Source organism: Gracilinanus agilis, chromosome 2, assembly GCF_016433145.1.
Source record: "Gracilinanus agilis isolate LMUSP501 chromosome 2, AgileGrace, whole genome shotgun sequence".
NCBI classification, from domain to species: Eukaryota; Metazoa; Chordata; class Mammalia; order Didelphimorphia; family Didelphidae; genus Gracilinanus; species Gracilinanus agilis.
The window spans coordinates 44,439,049-44,460,006 of NC_058131.1; the positions used below are offsets into that span (position 1 = coordinate 44,439,049).

Sequence of the window (20,958 nt, forward strand, 5' to 3'; positions counted from 1 at the left end):
ACTATTCTGTGTTCACTTAACATGTTTATAGTTTCCCTCTTTATATTCAAGTCGTTCACCCATTCTGAATTTATCTTGGTGTAGGGTGTGAGATGTTGATCTAGACCTAATCTCTCCCATATTGTTTTCCAAATTTCCCAGCAGTTTTTGTCAAATAGTGGATTCATGTCCCAAAAGTTGGGCTCTTTGGGTTTATCATACACTGTCTTGCTGATGTCATTTATCCCCAGTCTATTCCATTGATCCTCCTCTCTATCTCTTAGCCAGTACCATATTGTTTTGATGACTGCTGCTTTATAGTATAGTTTTTAACTGAACTTTTTTGCCACTTCTTCCAGTAGCTCAATTCTGGTTTCTAATCTGTTTATTTCTTCATTTGATTTCTGTGTCTACATTTCCATTTGACCAATTTTGCTTTTTAAATGGCTATTTTCTTTTTGCATTACTTTAATTTCTTTTTCCTGTTTTTCTTCTACCTGTCTTAGTTTTTTAACTCCTTTTTGAATTCTTCCAGAGCTTACAACCAATTCCCATTTTTTCTGGAGATTTTGCATGTATTTGCTTGTTTCTCACCATCTCCTGGTTGCTTCTGTTTTGAACTCTTTTTTCCCCATAGAAATTTTCAAGGGTCAAGAGTTTGTTTTTTTTTTGCTGCTGTTTGCTCATTTTTCCCTTGGAGGACTGGTTTTTCCCCATAGAAATTTTCAAGGGTCAAGAGTTTTTTTTGCTGCTGTTTGCTCATTTTTCCCTTTAAGGGCCGGAGATCTGCAAGTTGCTGGCCATTTCTGTCTTAGTGACTAGTTTTGCCCTGGGGCTATCTTCACTGCCTCTGCAGAGGCTTGAGTGGGGTCCAGTGCTATTGAGCTATGAACCTCACTTCTCAGGCCTCGGACTTCCAAGGGTGAGTCCAAGGTGCTCTTTTTTTGATGTAGCCTACCTCCAGGGATCCTGGAATTGCCTAGGTCCTGGTTTCATAGTGTTTTGTCCTTGGACTATCTTCACTGCAGCAGTAGAATCTTGAGAGTATCCAGTACTATGGACCTCCAAATCTCTCTGCTTGGGCCAGAGACTTCCAGGGGTGAATCTGCGGTGCTCTTTTGTTGGTAAAACCCACATCCCAGGATCCTAAAGTTGCCAAGGTCCTGTTTCTGTTTCTGTGTCTGTGTCTGTGTCTGGTGGGGTAGGTTGGGGAGGAGGTTAAGTCTGTGCTTTTCCTTATGCAGTTTTGCCTCCAGTTACCCCTTATATCATGGAAATCCACTCTCTCTGCCTACCTTTTCACATTGTTTTCAGTGACAAAGCCCCCTTGCTCATCCTGATTTGACTCCTGTCCTTTTGAGGCACCTTTTAAAGATCAGTTTAAAAGGATATTCAGTCATTTTAGGAGTTCACTGCTACTTCACTACCCTCTTGGCTCTGCTCCCCTCCTTGTTTTTTAAGTCTATAAAACTTCCAATTATCCCTCATTCACCAAAAGGCCCATGATTTATGTTTCCACTATATCATAGTATCATATACAATCTCTCTCTCTATTAAGTGGTGACACATTCTTAGAAGTCAAAAGACTGAAAATAAAATAAGGTGGTTACTATTTTTATAAGAAATGCATGGTTTTAAAAGGAATAAATTTGGCATAAGGTGTTCTTCACATGAAGAATGATTTGTCTGGTATTTGGTGACACAGGTAAAATGAAGTGAGAAGCACAAAGGTAACTACAACACAGATGACTCTGTTAAAGGCTTAAATAAGATGCAAAGACTAAAAAAGTTAAAAAATTAAACTCTAACAGCGTATATTAAAATACACTGGCAAGAGATAATCCGTTATACTAGAAAATTTTTTTATTTTAACTTAACAAATAGCATAGGCATATAATCTATAGAAAAAAAGGGATGCTTTACAGTCAAGTCTTCAATGCCACTTTCAATTCTACCCTTAATAGTATATTTAAAAGTAAAAGGAATTTAGCCTTTTCTAGGTTTTAATTACAGTTGCAATAAAATGGGAATAATGCAAACAAAATAATATATTTGCTTCTTATATTTCAAGTAGTATAGCCAAAAACTGGAAACTAAAGGGGTGTCTTCCTGTTGGAGAATAGTTAAACAAATTACAGTACACTAACGTAATGGAATATTATGACACAAGAAATGATGAAGTAGAATAGTATCAGAGGAAACTGAGAATATCTGTATGAATTGATACAGAGCAAAATGAGCAGAAATAGAAAAAGTTTATACAATGATATCATTATTGAGAATTTTGAAAGCCTTTATAATTCTGTCCAACTCAAATATAAACCTCAAGTCAAAAAAAAATTGGAGATGGAGTGTGCCATTCACCTCCTGACAGGTGATGTAACTTAAAATGCAGAAAAAGACATACATTTTTGGACATAGCCAAAGTAGTGATTTGTTTTATTGGAATCACTCTTCTGTTATGATGGGCTCTTAACCACAGGCCTCTAGGTACAAAGATTTCTTTGTAGTTTTCTATTGAGGAATGTATTTTTCAAGTTTGTTTTTATCATTTGCTCCAATTGGGGGGAAGGGAATAATGTTAAGGGCAAATTAGTTTTTAAGATATTTTTTAAAGCCTTATGGTATGATGTGCCACATTTATTTCAACATAATTAACTGTTGCACAATAACACTGCTCTGAATTAAAACTCAGGCACTGAACCACAAAACCAAGGAGGAATGGTGAAAAAGTTATCCAAATTTAAAAAAAAAAGTATTTCAATGCACTGCTTTAATGGAGTAGGACTGCTATTGATATTACTATTACTGGGAATGAATGGGGATTTTTTTTTTTAAATAATGTGCTAAGTGCACAGAATTTTAAGTAGATTCCATTTACATTTTTTAAATCACTGTTAAAACACATATACTATGTAATAAAATTTAAATTTTTTGAAGGTTTTAAGTATAATACTTTAAAAGTTCTGCAAAAATAGCTCAATAAAATTATTATAATGTTAACATAAGCAAAAATGAAAGATTAAAGTCAGCAACTATCATGTTACTACATCTACTAAAGTCAAATTTTAACAAGTGTGCTCTATATCATATTCTCTAAGTAAGACCTAGAGTCCTACAGAATTTCCTTTATTCAGAAGATATATAGGAACCAGTTATAAAATTTTTGCCTTTTATTTCTCAAAAACATCAACTATAGAACCATTCACTTAAGAAGATTGAATAAGGCAAAGCTTTCTAACACTTTGTGTCAATCTAATTTAGTATTATTATCAGCTCACTTAGGAGCTTATGATTTAAATCACCAAAGGATTAAGATGGATATATTAAAATAATACCTATTACCAAATATTTAAATGTTTATAAACCATTAAGTACTTGAGGAAAAACCCGCAGAACTAAACAAGAATCGCTACTAAATGGACATCAATAACAAATGAAGATAAATCATCACTGAAAATGTTACTAAGAATCAAAGGATTTGGAGCTGGAGGGAGCCTTTGAGATCATCTAGTCAAACTCTGTCATTTTACAGACAAGGAAATTAAAGTTCAAAGAGGATAAAGTACCCATGGTCATACTAACAGCAACGAGCTCCAAGGGCAATTTTCAAACCCGGGTTCTCTGACTCCAAATTATTAAACACAATTGTTTAGGAGCCCATTTTTTGCAAGAAGATACACCTAAATTTTTTAGCCAAGGAACTTAAAAAAGAAATCATTTGCCTTCTCTTTTCTATAGGATTTCCCAATTTGAAGAAGCAAAATTAGCTTTATCCTGTTACCTTTTTTCTTAAGTAAGAATTGGAAGTTTTAAGGAGTTTCTCTACTTCTCCTGCAAGATCTCGACACATTTCTGAGGAACCCATACAGCCAAGGGTGCAGAGTGCCAGCCCCTGCACATACTGCGTGCTATGGTTAAGGTCACTGCAAAAGAAAATAAAAATGAAAGTAACTCTATGTCTTGTCCAAAGCCCCAGCAAACTGTCCAAAATCAAGAAGATCATAAGCCTGCATGCAGTTTAGGGAACTTTCATCTTAAAACAGATTTCAGAATTTCTCCTATTATCAATATACAGTGCCAGGAAATATTTATTCTAAATATCTAACATTTCTGTAAAATAAGAATATTATATATTAAATATTATCCAATAATAGTCTTACCTCACTGGGCTGTTGTGTTATGAATCAAAGGAGATAGCATGGAATACGTTTGTACACCTTAAAAGCTTTATATAAATGCTAGCTATAAATTACCAACATAATATTAAATGTTTCACAGAAGCCCACTGTTTCTAACAAAAAGTACTCAAAGGTAACATTTTATCTTTACTATTGAAGCCATGCTTACTCCAGAAATTTGAAGTACTCTATACAGCAAAGTTCTTAAGATTTAGAGTAGTATACATTAAGGTTCTAGACATTTTTATATATGTCATTTTATCAATGAAGAAACACATCCAGAGAGAGTAGGTGATTTGTCCAAGGTCACACAGATATTGAAGTGCAGAGCCAGAATTCAAACACTTATTTCTTGTTTCAAGTCCAGAAATAGTTATAGAAACATACCACAAAATCTTATTTTCTGAAAGAAGAGTTTCATAATATGCCAAGTGACACCACCCTTCTACCCCCTAAAAAAAGGTGGAGGGGGTTCCATGAAAAAAATTAGATAATACCTTTAATTCAGTCACTGTATGCATAAACTCAAGAAGAAAGAGGTTTCATAACAGGAATTATTTGCTATCTGTTCTTATGTTTCAATATAGAAATTTTGTGTTAAAACAAAGAACTTTTCCTTTTCATTTGATTTCAACAAAAAGAATTATCCTTTTCCATAGTTTTTACTAATATAATAGCCCAATCAGACAAATATCACCAACTAAGCTATATAGCCTCTTCTCAATATAGGTCCTAGAGATTTAGTGCTACATTACAAAGACAGGTTTTTCAACAGTCTTGGCTAATATAGCTAATTCTTCTAAATTACTCAGCAATACCAGACATAAAAAACATGAACATGTTATAATTTAAAATACTTAAATCTAGCTCTCTGTTATTCAGGGAGAGAGCCTCAGAATAATTTTTCTTCTCCAATCACATTTCCCTTCTCACTTTTTAACTTTCATAGTTAACACCGCCTATCACCTAAAATTTAAATAACAATACAAAATTTTCAAAACACTTTCCTCACAAGTCTGTTATAAAACAGGTGGCACAAAGTATTAATTCTCATTTCTATGAAGAGCACAAAATCTAAAGAAATCATTCTAAGTGTCCAAAGCTTTATCACGGATCTCCTGATTCCAAGACCAGAATTTTATCCACTAGTTCACACTACCTCTCTCATGATCTCTCTCCCAGAGAATAGAAAGGAGATGAAACTAAAATTAATGAGATTTGCTGCTTATCAACAACTCTGACAATAATTTGAAATAAAATTTCAATAATTCAAAATGAAAGATTGAAATTCCTTGTTAAAATGAAGTCTGGAGATTACCTGTAGCTTTCTCTCTCTATTTCTCTCTATTTCTCTCTCTCTCTCTCTCTCTCTCTCACATATATACACACTATTTAGATTGCCTAATATCTAAAAATAATTTGCACTGACTATATTTTAGTTGTGTTTACATATATACATTTTTTGTGTAAAAATCATTCTTTGGTTAAAGAAAAAGACTAGTTTCACACAATTAGGATTCTTAACTAATGTACACCTAAAAGATCTTTTCACTAACAAAAAATTAAAGCATCAATTCATGTAAAAAAAAATCTAAACTTACTTCTTTACCAATAATAATGTTTTCTCAGTAACTTGTTAGCAAATATAAAAACTGCTAAGGGATTATAATAGTCTTCAATGTCACATAATTATAGAATACTTGAATAATCCAAGAAATTTTAACTAGCTAAGATTGTCATGATAATTATACAGATTAGTGTTATTGCCTCAATAAAGAAGAAATTCAGGATTTCACATCCTGAATTCAAAGAATAAGATTTCATAGAATCCCATAAAGTTAAAATTTTGCTCTCTGACTATATGTTTCATTCTTCTGAACTTATCAGTCTAAGCTTAGATTTAGTTTTGTATTTAGTTTTGACTCAGCTGTACAGAACTGGCTGCTATATAGAACATCCACATTATCAACAATGTGACTGAAAATTTGAGTATTAAGTGCAGATACAGGGCATGCATAAAGTGAGAGGAGGAAGAGGCCTTATCTCAGGAAAGGAGGACAAGTCAAACTGGCTAGATAGACAGCTTATCAACATACTACTTTTATCATCAATATATTTTTGAAAGCTAATTAGAAGTTATTGAAGACTCAGTTCACAAACACTGCCCAATGGGTTAGATAACATTTTGCAGCTACAACATAATTATGGTTCTGTAGTTACATTTCAAAGTTTCAAAGAGAAAAGGGAAGGACTGAAAGGAAAGGGAATACATTTATTAAGTGTTTTTTACAAATATGATCATATTCATTCTCTCAAAAATCCTCCAAGGAAAAAAAAATCCCGCAAGGAAGATGATATTATGATCCCCATTTTATAGCTGAGGAAACCAAGGGAAAACAGACGTTAAGTGACTAGCCCACAGCTAAGAAATTTTTGAGGGTGAATATGAACTCAGGTCTTCCTGATTTCAACTACAGAAAAAAACTTAAACAAGTAGAACATTATATATGTGATGAAAATGAATGTCTTTACATCAAATTCATCTACTATCACAAATCTACTTTCTGTCATGTATATATACATTAATGGAAAACAAAACCCAAATAGACTAAGGATTTTGTCATTAAGTTTCATTCCATACAACTGAAACCTCAGAGATAATCTTGCTAAAAATTAGTATACTTAGTGGCAACCTCTATCAGTCATTTAGTAAAGAATTACTACCACAAATTTTTATTTCCATCACAGAAGAGATAGGGTAAGAAGTAAATAGAAATGAAAGAAGACCACCTAGCTGTTGCTGATTTGTTTCTGTATTTTGGGGGAAGGAGCACAACAACATACAAAATTATTTCTCAGATTTAAGTCTGAAGGAATCTCTACACCCTGAGGTATATTTCAATACCTATACTGTTATAAGAGGAATGGGTTCAGTGGACCTAGAAAGACTTTATATGAACTGATGTAAAGTTATGTGAGTAGAACAAGGAGAATTCATAAAGTAAAAATACTATAAAGAAAAAACATCTCTAAAAGACTTAGGCACTCGGTTCAATACAAAGACCAACCACACTCCCAGAGGATTCATGATAAAAGATGATATCCATTCCAGATAAAGAGGCAATAGGCTCAGAGTGAACACTGAGGGGTTTTGGTTTGGTTTGGTTTTGGACATGGCTAATACAAAGAATGGCTATAAATGTTTTTAATGGATATAAATGTTTTTCTTGATTTCTCAATGATGAAGGGAAGAGACAGAAATCAAGAGCTGAAAATGAAGTGAAACTTAATTAAAAACAAGCTATTTCCTAAAGATGTCAATATTTCACATTTCTCCAGAGTCAGCTTAGATAAACGGAGGTCATTTAAAATCAAATACAATTCAAATACAAAGGTATAGGGGGTGTTCTAAGTCAATGGAAGAGTGCTAAGTTTGGAGTCAGAGGACCTTGGTTTGAATCCTAACTTCATCACTCACCTACTACCTGTGTAACCTTGAACACATTCCTTAGTCTCTCTGGGAATCAGGTCCTCACCTCTAACACCAGGAGGGTAGAGTAGATGACCAGAAGGGTCTCCTGCAGCTCTAAATCTGTGATTCTAATCATGCATTATCAATGACAACATGCCATTACAGATGAGGAGTAAGGAAAGGAACTGACTCACTTCTTGATGCAGTTAGTCATTAGAAGATGTACATCCTGTCTCTCATCTAGCAGCAGCATGGCCCCTAGATAGCCAATTCGTTTGTCTGTGAATTTTTGAGAAGCAATGAGCTTGAGGCACTCCAACTGTAAAATAAATAAAAAATTGGTAAATAACTATCACTGAAACACCAAATATAAAAAGTAATATTTTTTGCCCAGAATCTAATTATTTCAGTATTATCAATGTGTACACAGGTATGACCACACAGAGTTAAATTTCTCAATTAAAAGGCAAAGATTTCAGATCTTAGGTAATTTGATAAGAAACAAAGAATTATAAATTTTTTGAGTTGACGTACTTTAGACATTATTTAGTCCCTAGGATCCTTCCTTACCTTCTAAAGCAATGATGTCACATTCAAATAGAAAAAGATCTTGCCACGTATTAACTTAGAAAACTGTAATTTAACATGATCAATATTTTACTGTATTTTATTTACTTCATTAAATATTTACTAATTACACTTTAATCTGGCTCAGTCCTACTCTGAAATTTTCAGCTACAGAGGCTTCTTTTCTAACCAATCTGTGAATTTTACTCATTAAACTACATGCATATGCAAATTAGAAAACACACACTAATATTTTTATAGGAAGTGAAATCCAACTCCTAATTCAATCAAGTACCCAATTCCACACACAAAAATATCTAAAAAAAGGAGAAAGAAAAATTCAAAGTTGGCATAAACCTAGACAGAGTTCCAGAAAGCATGCTTATTAATACAGCAGAAAATTTAACTGAAATAGAACATTTAACTAAAACAGTACAATCTGACTGTATTCTATAGGTCACTAATTTTAAAACAGCTTTTTCACATATTATCAAAAAGTATTTGAAGTATAACTATTCACCTGCTATTTGGACTAAGTACAGATATACACTATGAGATATGCAATTTTTAAAAATAGCTAATATCCTAACAGAAATAAATCATAAAGAGCCTTGAGGGGTAGAGGGAATTAAGACAAGTGAAAGACAAATGCAGTGTAAGACAGGAACAGATTACACAGGGGCAGCTGGGTAGCTCAGTGGATTGAGAGTCAGGCCTAGAGACAGGAGGTCCTCAGTTCAAATTTGGCCTCAGATACTTCCCAACTGTGACCTGGGCAAGTCACTTGACCTCCATTGCCCACCCTTACCACTCTTCCACCTAGGAGTCAATATACAGAAGTTAAGGGTTTAAAAAAAAAAAAGAAAGAAAGAAAAAAGAAACAGATTACACACCAGAATACATGTATAACAAGTTCTACTGCTTCCTCTTGTAGTCTTTAACCTGAAGTTCATCAACTTGTTTTTAAAAATATTTCAATTTCAATATTTTAGTATTTCAATATAATTAGTTCCTTCTGTAATTCTTTGTATTTATTTCATGAATTAAAAATATTAACCTAATAATAAATGGTAACAAGGTTTAGCTTGACTACCAAGAGGGTTCATTCCAAAACAAACAAAAATATTCTTTTTGATTCAATCTAAAATAGGGTTTGTTCTAGATTGAATCAAAAAGAATAATTATTTAACTACAAATATTAGAAAGACAAGAAAAAGTTTCTAGAAAAATCTGATCTTTTCAGAGAGAATTTTTAAGGGAAAGAATGTTATGACAATTACAAGAAATTGTTTCTTTTTAGAATTCCCCACGTATCTTAAACTCCACACTAACAGAGTTCTTTCCTGCATTTCTAGATGGCACTTGACTAAGGCTGGAATTTTTCCAGTGTCCGGGAAGCAAAAGCTTGTAGGGTGGGGAAAGGGGGGTTGGGGGGAGTGTGATATACAACTTCTATTTTTAATTAACTTAGTTTAAAAATATTACCAAGAAGGGAAGATCATAATTAAACATCTACATCAAACTGGGTATAATATATGAATATAAGCTTTGGCCATATCTTACCCAGACCCAAGCCTCAATAGCACATCTGGTCATCTTTATCATATGAGATCTCAAATTGAGCCATCATCTCATTATCTCCTCTCTCCTAGAAAATTAGACTCCATTGCTGGAAACATCCTAGGACTAATCAGTAAGCTTTGGCCTCTACTATGCCTCCACAGCACTACCAGGCCATTATTTCTATGCCTCTAACCCCTTTCCAGCTCTCTTCTATGTATGTGCATCTTCATTATAATATAAGCTCCTAGGGGCAACTGGGTGGCTCAATGGATTGCACTGGGTTCTCAGACACTTCCTAGCTGTGTGACCCTGAGCAAGTCCCTTGACCCCCACTGCCTAGCCCTTACCACTCTTCTGCCTTAGACTCATACACAGTATTGATTCTAAGACAGAAGGTAGGGGTTTTAAATAAAAAAAAATATGTGTGTGTATACACACACACACATACATACATACACACATACATACACACACACGCGCACATGCTCCTTTAAAGCAAGGGCTATATTGTTTGCTTGTATTTGTACCCTCAGCCCTTAGCACAGTACTTGGCACATTAGTCAGCTCTTATAAACATTTGTTATCTGTGTAGTGGAAAATTACTATGCCATAAGAAACAAAGACTATGACAAATTTAGAGAAGCATGGGAAAACATATGAAATGATGCAATGTGAAGTAAATAAAACCAGGGAAACAATATACACAATGACTACAACAATATAAAGGGAAATAAAAACAAAAGAGAAACTAAATGCTGCGAAATTATAATGACCAAGAACTTGGTTCCAAAGAGACAGAAGGAATCTCTTGCTCCTCTGCCCTGCTTCTTTGCAGAGATTCATTGATAAGGAATACTACATATAATGTTAATCCTTTTTCAATATGTTAGTTAATTTTGCTAAAAAAAAAAAAAAATCTTCCTCTTTGTTATTTTGACTCTTCGGAAAGGAAATGAAGGAGGAATCAGGTAGGAAAAGTAGATGATATGAAAACAATTTTTTTTTATTAGGGCTGAACATAAAAGAAATTTCCTATACCTAATGGGATGAAAACCAATGTCTATTAAGAAAGTTTAGCTCCCTTTGTTAACAGATCTACTCAATATTGAGAGAACAGTAGATTACATATTCCATGCCCTTAAGGTATGAACGAATCCTTCAGTGTGTCCTGGAAATAAACATTTTTTATTCATAATCATTTTAACTCACAAAATACAGAAATAATTATTTCTATTATCTTCTAATGTTAGAATATATTTCAAAATATGTTTTAGAAAGATCCTATCAAAGATTAAAGACCAAACTACTTCTTAATAATTTCAGTAAACAAACACATTAGTTGGAGCTACCCACTTAAGTTTCCTGTATACTAATAGAAAAAGATGGCATAATAGAAAGTAATGACATTAAGTTTAAGCTAGAAGAGATGATCTTTTAATCCAGGAGAGGTTCTTTACCTGGGATCTACCAACTTGTTAAATTTGATGACTGTTTTTCAATTTTATTGGCTTTCTCTGCATCCCTATGAATTTTATCATGCACTCAAAAACAGGGGTCCATAGGCTTCCACCACCTACCAAGAGTCCAGGGCACAAAACAAAGTCAAGAATCATTGCTCTAATCTGATGTTTTTGTTTTGTTTTATAGCTAAGGAACTAAAAAGAAATTGACTGACTTGCCCAACATCACAGCTACTAGTCAGTGGCAATGGTGGGTCTAGAATCAAAGTTCTTCCTGATTCCCACTGCCATGTCCTTCCTACTACATCCCACAGTTACTTAAATACTTAGACAGAAGGTGCTGAATCACATTCTTCACGTGAGATATACCAACCACATTTCCTCCACAAAAGGTCAGGCATGTAAAACCAGTTGTGGTATGAAACAAGAAGGAAATTCCAAAATGTGGGGATACTGAGCTAATATTTAAACAAGGTAAACCAAGGATAAAGCCTATGATTAATTCAAACAGAAGAATTGGGGAAAATTAAGAATGTTGTAAATGCCCAAAAAGCTGTCTAACCTAGAGTATATCTTTGACTATTTTTCTTTTCCATTTTCAGCACAATCCCAGAATCTCAGCTTTCAAAGGAATCTCAGAGGCCACCTACTTCGGGCTATACCTAAATAAAAATCCCTTTCAACACTGCTGACAAGTACTCAGCCAGCCAGTGAGGGAGAATGTACCCTTCTAGAGCAGCCTAGAGGAGGCTAGAAGAATCATGGAGTCTTTCCACATCAAGTCTATATTTGTTCTTTGCAATTTTCACCCATTGCTGCTCCTCCTGCCCATTAAATACAAGCAGAACAAGCCTCATCCTCCTTCCAAGTGACAGATCCTCAAATAACTGAAGACAACTATCACATCCTAGCTAACAGCCCCACAAGTCTTCTTTTCTCCTGGGTGAACATCTCCAGTTCATTCAGCTGAGTCACATACTGAATGACCTAAAGGGACTTTCACCATCTTGGTTGCACTCCTATCTATGCTCCAATTCATCAATTTTCTTCCAAAAATGTGGTCTCAGAACTAAACATAAACCCTGTTGTCAGACCACATATATCATACAGTGACAAGTATCACCTCCCTACAATGGCAGAGGACATATCTCATAATGTACCCTAAAACTGTAGTAACTTTCTTGGCCAACATGTCATCCTAGCAATTCATAAGGTGATACAGTCCACTACAAACTTCAGATAAATCAGCATCTAACCATAGCTTCCTCTACTTATAAATGTAAAGTTGATTCTTGTGAAACCACTAGTTAGACAACATTTATCCCTATTAAACTTTATCTTATTAGATTTGGTCCAATATTCTAATCTGACAAGATTTTTTCATATCTGCCTTTTTTTACTCAGTATATTAACTATATCTTCCAGTTTTGTGACTTCTGAAAATACAGGCTTATACTATCTATGCCTGTATATAAGCCACTGATTTTTTAAAAAGCTAATAATAATAACTAGCATTTAAATAGTGCTTTAAGGTTTTAAAAGCACTTTACAAATGTTATATCATTTAATTCTCACAAAAATCCTGGAAGGTAAGAGCCATTTCCCCCATTTTTACAGAGGAAAAAACCAAGGCAGTCACAGATTAAGTGGGTTTAACCCAGGTCATACAACTAATATCTGAAACTGGATTTGAACAGATTTTCTAAGGCAACTAGGTGGCACAGCAGATACAGAGCTGGGCTTGGAGTCAGGAAAACCCATGATTGAATATGGCCTCCAGTCTCAGATACTTACTAGCTACATGACCTGGGCAGATACTTACTAGCTACATGACCTGGGCAAGTCACTTAACCTCTCCTTTAGTTTTCTCACCTATAAAATGAGGATGACAAGAGCACCTACCTCCCAGGGTTGTTTTGAGGATCAAATGAGATAACATTTATAAAGAGCTAAGCCCAATTCCTGGCTTACAGTAGACTACTATATAAATGCTTTATTCTCTTCTCCCTTTTTCTCCTCTTATTTCCTGATTTAAAGTCCATAGCTCTAGTCACTGCATCCCTACCTGCTGAGCACAGATCCCTTGGGCATACCACAAGCAATTCTCAATGAAGATGATGTCAAATCATTAAATGAATTCTCTCAGGGCCTAGCCATTCAACCAGTTGAGTCCATGAAACTGTATAATCATCTAGCTCATATCTCTTTCTCTAATTCACAAGAAGAGCAGGAGAGGTTCTGATCAATGCTTTATTGAAATCTAGTTAAAATTATTTATCTCTACAGCACTGCCATGATCTACCAGTCTAGTAACCCTGTCAAAAGGAAACAAATTAGTTTTAATATAATCTGATCTTTTTTTTTTTAATCTCTTACCTTCTATTTTAGAATAGATACTACCCATCCAAAGCAAACTAGTGGTAAGGGCTAGGTAATTATATTTAAGTTACTTGCCCAGGGTCACATTTTTTAGGAAGTGTATGAGGTCAAATTTTAATCCAGGGGGGGCAGCTGGGTAGCTCAGTGGATTGAGAGCCAGGCCTAGAGACGGGAGGTCCTAGGTTCAAATCTGGCCTCAGACACTTCCCAGCTGTGTGACCCTGGGCAAGTCACTTGACCCTCATTGCCTACCCTTACCACTCTTCTGCCTTGGAGCCAGTACACAGTATTGACTCCAAGACGGAAGGTAAAGGTTTAAAAAAAAAAAAAAAAAAAAAAATTTAATCCAGGACCTCTTGATTCTAGGTCTGGCTCTATCTACTGAGCCACCTAGTTGCCCCTATGACCTGCTCTTGATGAAGTCATGTTGGCCCTTCCTTTTCCCAATGTTCACTAGCCTTCCCTCTAACAATACAATCTAGGGCCACCTCCTCCCACTTCTTTGCAGAGGTGAGGTCTATGGGTATAGAGAATACTTGAATAAGTAATTAAAACACTGAATTTTTTAACAAGTTAGTTTTATTGAACTAATTCCCACCTACCCCACCTACTTTTTCTAATACACAACTACATGAGAGATAGTTCTCTGGGAGTATAAGTGCAGTAGAACATATTAGGAAACAAAAACAAATGATATCAACAATAAATTATATTTTTTAAAATAATACATTCTTGGATTTCACCAGGAATCAAAGTCAGGTTCAATATACTATAGTTTGCACTCTCCTTTCCTGGGAGAAAAGGAGATTTGCTCTTTTCCAAATCTTTTAAAGACCATTAATAGCATTAGCAATCACATTCGCTAGCTCTTACAGTACCCAAGGATACAGTTCATCTGAATCTGGAGATTTCAAGGGTACTTTGGTGTCCTCTTACCAGATATCCAATTACCTTAAATATCAGCTTCCTAAAGTCCATTTTAATCTGTTCTTTCCAATTCAAAGATCATCTAGTTTAGCAGTGAAAACAGAAGCAAAATAAAACGTGGAGCAGTTCTGTCTTCTATATCTCCTGTTACCTTCACAGTTCTGTCTTCTATATCTCCTGTTACCCTTCACTGCATCCATGCAGCACAAAATTCCCATCCACACTCTGACCTGAGCTTTCTCTTTTCCCCAAAAATGGCAAAAAAAAAAACAAGCAAAAAAAAAATCTTTGCTATTCTTAGCTTCTCACTGCCCTTAGCTTATACTGAGCTTTGACAATCCTAACACTATTCTTACTAGGCTATGTCATACTTTTGAACTCAACCTCTTACTTGACCTTGTTTCCATCTTTTGTACATTTGAGTTCTCCATGCACAAACATTAGTCCCTTTAAACAATAGTTGCTTTTCATAATAATTAAAAAGCTTTCTCATTGTGGCTTCAGAATAACATTTTTTCTGTAGCTTCTCATTCCCCTACAAACCGAATTTCCCTATAGAATTTTAGGTCATAGGATCCTATTTCTCCATTTTCTGAACACTACATAAAATTGGCTAAACCTATAAATTATAACTCTTGAACCTATAAGATCTGTTCTCCCAAAGTCTAGGTTAAATATTGCAATGTATGGTTTTCTTCTCCTCTTATAAACTCTAGGAGTGATGTGATCACACCCTCCACCCCTGCAAGATTCCCATCATTTCCCACTAGTAACTAATTCTTCCTAACAGAGATTCAGAATACAGTTGTCCCTTTCATATCACAATTCCAATATACTGCAGGTAGACATAAGAAATTAAATGACAATTTTGGGGGGAATTTTATGGAAACTGCAAATGACACATAAAAGGTAAGCAAATGACAGAGAAAAAGAGTTTAGAAACTGAGAATTGCATATTTAACCCAAAATTTACAATAAAGTACTGAAGACACCCTATAAAAGAATAAGAAAAAAAATCAGACTACTTCTCTGGTATGAAAATTTTATGCAGATTTTCCAGGCTGCATTCCTAATCCCAGCAATATGGAAGGAAGAACTGTTTATCTATTTTCCCCTTGTTGATTCCTCCACCTTTGGAGTATTAACTAAACTCGCATTCAAACAAGTTGAGAAGTTACTGGCCATTCTGTTTTGAGCAGAGAGAAAGGAAAAGAACTCCAACAGAGACAGGTGTTTCCTGTCTGCCTCTTTCCTTCCCTTGTTCTGTTCATCCTGAGGCCTGGAACATATTCCAGTAACAACTTCTCTTCTGCCTCTGCCTCTAAAAGATTTTACCCAAACACTTCCCATCACATTTCTGTATCTCCTCACCGGAACAGATCTTAATTCCCCAGCACCATGGTGTATTATAGTCAAGAAACTCAATCAAACTAATGTATTTTAACACTTTCCAACTGAGAATCTTGAATGCCTTAACAATTAAGTATTAGAACCTCATTAGTTAGTAAGAGATTCTACTTAAGATGCATATAAAATTCTTGCAAAACTTAAAAGGACTATATAAATATCAGTTATTACTACCTGAAAGGATTGGGTGTAGTGGGGGGTTGTAAGACTAAAAGTATAAACCCTTTACATAACTAACATATTTAAAATCCTAAAATAAATTTTTTTAATTTATGAAGAGTCAGTATTTAGGAAATAGCTAGCTCAGTAGATTTAGAGCCAGACCCAGAGAGGGGAGGTCCTGGGTTCAAATCTGACCTTAGACACTTCCAAGTTATATGACCCTGGACAAGTCATTTAAACCCCTTTTACCAAACCTTCACTACTCTTCTGCCTTGGAACCAATGCATAGTACTGATTCAAAGACAGAAAGTAAGGTATGTGTTCCTGTTTACTTCCTTACCTATTTATTTATTTCAAGGTCAAGAATTCCAGAGTGACTGATTCTTCCAGTCTAGTGAAACTACATGATTTTTCACATATTTCATAGCATTATTTAATTCTTATCCAAATGCTAATCGCACTTTAGCAAAATACTAGGAATTTACTACTATTTAAGATGCTTCTAACCATCAAAATTGTTTATTTAAGAACTGTACCCTCTATAAAATTAGCTCCTTTTTTTATTGAACAAGTAATCAACTATGCTTTTCATTTCCACTCAATAAATTCTTCTATACCTACCTCCCCATTTCCGAATGCCACACCTTCTGACTCCTTTTCAAATTCTACATACCATTAGATAAATGGTCAAAGGATATAATCAGAAGAAAAAAAAGTTATCAACAATCATATGGGAAAATGTTCTGACTTACTACTAAGGGAAATGTAAATGAAAATATCTGAGGTTCCATCTAATACACATAGATTGACAAAGACAATGAAAAAGGAAAATGACAATTGTTACAGGGCAGGTGGAAGGGCAGACACACTAAAGAACTGTTGGTGGAGCTACAAAATTGGTACAACCATTATGGAAAGCAATTTCAACCTAAATTCAACATAACACAGATACTCATTAACCCAGCAATACTACTACAAAACTAATATTCCAAAGAATTAGAAGAAAAAGGAAATAGATACAAATACATAAAATTATTCATGACAGCATTCTCTGTCATAGCAAAAAGCCAGAAACTAAGGGAATGACAATCAATCAGAGGATGGCTAAGCAAATTATGTGCATATGAATGGAATAGAATATTACTACACCATAAGAAATGATGAAAAGAATAGATTTAGAAAAAACCTACAAAGACTTGTATAAATTGAGGTAGACCAAAGTGAGCAAAACCAGGAGAACAATTTATACAATGACTACAGCATGGTAAAGAAAGAACACAAAATAGAATAGAAGGTTTAGACAAAGACAAGGGAGATAACTTTGGAACAAATACATTAAATGTATTCTAAACTTAAACAACAAGCAGTAAGTAATGAAAATTAATGATTTCATTTACAATCTTCTTTTCCTACTCAGTATAAAAAATATAAAAATCTACAAATTTTATGTTAGGCTCAAACTAACAAATAAGTTATTTATATCAAAAAATATACTACAATGAAGTTTAGAATTTTTTTCTTAAGAATGTATACATTAATTTCTCTCAATGAGCATTCTTAGTAATAATCTTTAATAATGCTATAATCAGAATAAATTCTTAACTATGAAGAGACAAAATGAGAAACTTACCTTTCTTTTATTTTACATAAAGAAAGTAAAGCTTTAGGGCCAATTCGCAAAATAAATTTGGGAAGAAGAATCTAGGGAAAAGGACTATCTGTCTTTTCACTCATTGACATCTTCTGTACTTAGAACTCTATATTTTTGGCTCAGTCTAACTCTAACCTAATATGCCTTTCATCAATTAGCTAACAAAGATTTATTGAGGACTTATTCTGTAACTAGTGCTCTGGAGTATGCTCAGCCAAATCTTTTTGGAGGTTCAGTAAATCTGAGAAGAGGAGGAAGAAGAAGAAAAGGAGGAGAAGGAGAACAAAAAGACCAAAAAGAACAAGTCTTAAAGTCGACAAAGCACTTTATACAACAACTATCTCATTTGGGACTTAACCCTGTTAGGGCAGGCAGGCACTATAGCTATTATCCCTATTTTACAGACCAGGAAACTGAAATTCACAGAGATTAGGTCATTTGTCCAAAGTAAGAGGAAATATCCAGATCTTTTGTTACCTAGTTAATATGTATAATCCCAAATCCTGTGCACCATGTGTAAAAGCATTTGGGTAGGTGCCAGAGCAAAGTAGTTAGGGGAAAATGCTAAAGTTAATATTATTAACCTCATTCTTCTTTAATCAAATTCTTCTTTATTCTTCCTTAATCAAATGTTGATAACTTCCCTAATAATTGTGTTAATTAGAAAAAGTGGAATAAGGTGAGTTCCTACCAAAAAAATTTTAAGAATCTATTGCTAGAGAAACCAAGAACCTTTATCCTATGCCCCAAACACTTATTACCATAATTCCTTCAGTCAGGACTCCTGCAGCCAAAAAAAAGTTAAATTCAAAGCCATTTTTTCAATATATTACCAAAAAAAAAGTTGACGATACTCTTTTTTTTCCTGAATATCACAGTATGATCAAATCTCTAGCTATAATACCATCTTTGCTTTAAAAATGGAAAAAGCATTTTAAATGAACCACACAACTACAATAAAACTGGAATTTTAAAAGACTCATAGATTTATGATATATTAGCCATAATAAATCAGTGCTCCTGACTCTCAAAGTGATCCATCCTTGAACTACTTCAGTGGAGCACAGGATTTCATGCACTCTCTCTCTTATCCACTTACATACTATTTTTAAAAAACTATTTTGAAGGTCCTGTATTTGAAAAAAAAACATTAAGGAATAATAATCATGTCATAGGCACAAATACAAACTGATTCACATGTGCTCAAATCAAGAGGTAACGTGGCCAAGTGAAGACTGGGTCAACCTGAGAATCAGGTCAAGCTCTGTATTTAAAGATATCAACAAATGCCATATGTAGCCTACACTTAATTTAAGAAAATTTATGATGGCTAGTCCACAATTAGTTATCAGAGTCTTTTTGAAGTCAACAATATTAAAAAGCAACTTCCATGCCATCTCCAACATGTTTTAACTCAACTATCAGAGAAGCATTATATAATCAACAATAAAAAATACAATATAAACCTGCAAATGTTCATGTTATACTTCTTATAAACAAGCATACAATTGCAAGTTATTTTGAACTAGTTTGTAAATACCACTGTACTACAAATAAGCTACTTCCAACCTATATCTCCATAGCAAAAAAAAAAAGCCACTGGCTTGGTATGTTATAAGCATCAGTTAAGAGTTATTTCAGTCTTTTATGACTTAAAAACTTCTTAATGACTTGGGTAGAAAAGACTTATATATACACCATTGTCCACAAATTAAGAAATAAAGTGAAACATCCCCCACAACAGATTGATATGGACAACTAATTAATCTTTAAACTGACTGTTATTACCATATCCCACATCCCTAAAATGTGAACAGAATCCAAATGGGAAGAGGAACACAGCTAGCACTATTCCATGCCTCCCCTACTCTCACAATGAATACAAAATGAGAAAAATTAAAAGTGCCTTGCCAAAAGAATATCATCAACCAACAAGAATTTATGAAGTACCCATTACATGCCTGGAATGGGCTAGGTACTGGGAACACAAACCCAAAAGTGAGACAGTCTCTCCCTCAAAAAGCTTACAATATGCAGGGGGGCGGGAGGGATCAACCCAGACAAGCCTACCTGACCAAAGTGTGCAGGGTAGCCCAGCATGTGCATGTAAAGTAATTTTGCAACATTCCGACAGCGATATGTGTTGTCCTCTTCTCTAAAGGATGATCGAATGGCAGCACATTCTTTCTGGATCATTTCTCGCTCTTCTGCTTGGGTTCGGGCTGTCCGGATAGTCCGGATCAGCTCCCGAAGCCTAATAGGGGCTGGCATCCTCTAGAGAATAAAAATAAATAAATAAATAAATAAATAAATAAATAAATAAATAAATAAATAAGTAGAATAACATAAAAACTTCGCATATATAAATCTTAATGCCTGAATATTCAAAGGCTAGCAAGTGCAAAAATAACAATGGTTTTGAAGGGCCTGGGTTCAAACTCCAACTCTACCACATAGTGGATCACCTTATACGATGACCTGAAACCTTGCCCAAGTCTCAGAATTTCTCTGGCTCTGTGGTTCTACACTGGCCAACCTGCTTGATGGCTGAGGTGGTCCCTTCTAGCTCTAAATCTAAAAAGCTAATCTCTTAAGTTGTGAGCATAAGGTACAGAACATCATTAGGACTCCTATAAAGTTACTGAAAGAGCAGCTAGCTGGCTCAGTGGATGGAGCGCCAAGTCTGGAGTCAAGGGGACCTGGGTTCAAATATGACTTTAGACACTGCCTTGCTCTGGGCTAGTCACTTAAAACCAATTGACTAGCCCTTACAGCTCTTCTATCTTAGAACAGATACTTAATATCAATTCTAAGACAGAGGGTAGGATTTTTTTAAGTTACTGACAAGTTTTTTATCTCATCCTTCAGTAAGAAGTCCATTACTAAAATCAGTTAACTCAGGAAACAATCTAAATTTGTTTTCAGCAAAGCCATTTAACTTTTAAGAGGCAACTAGTACTTTGTTCTGAAAAGCTATAAAATTATATCTAACTAAACAATGGAAACAAAAATCTGCCCCTAAGACACTAAAATGTGCATACTCTTTAATTCAGTGATACCACTACTAGGTATCTATATCCTAAAAAGATCAAAGAAAGAGGAAAAGGACTGTTATGTACAAAAATATTTATAGCAGCTCTTTTTATTATAACAAAAAAATGGAAACAAAAGAAGTGTCTATCTACAGAGGAATGACTAAATGAATTTGAC

General features: G+C 34.5%; 1 protein-coding gene across 2 annotated transcripts in view; it reads right to left on the reverse strand.

Annotated features, from left to right (window-relative positions):
- The window catches only part of AP1G1 (adaptor related protein complex 1 subunit gamma 1), a 53,353-nt gene extending 33,334 nt beyond the window's left edge, over positions 1-20,019 (reverse strand). For both annotated transcript variants that reach the window (XM_044663128.1, XM_044663130.1), the window contains exons 1-3: positions 19,819-20,019; positions 7,827-7,951; positions 3,764-3,905 (exon numbers count right to left, since the gene is read on the reverse strand). In XM_044663128.1, the coding sequence (XP_044519063.1) occupies positions 3,764-3,905; positions 7,827-7,951; positions 19,819-20,019 (468 nt within the window). The remainder of the gene's footprint in view (positions 1-3,763; positions 3,906-7,826; positions 7,952-19,818) is intronic.
- Positions 20,020-20,958: the final 939 nt, after the last annotated feature.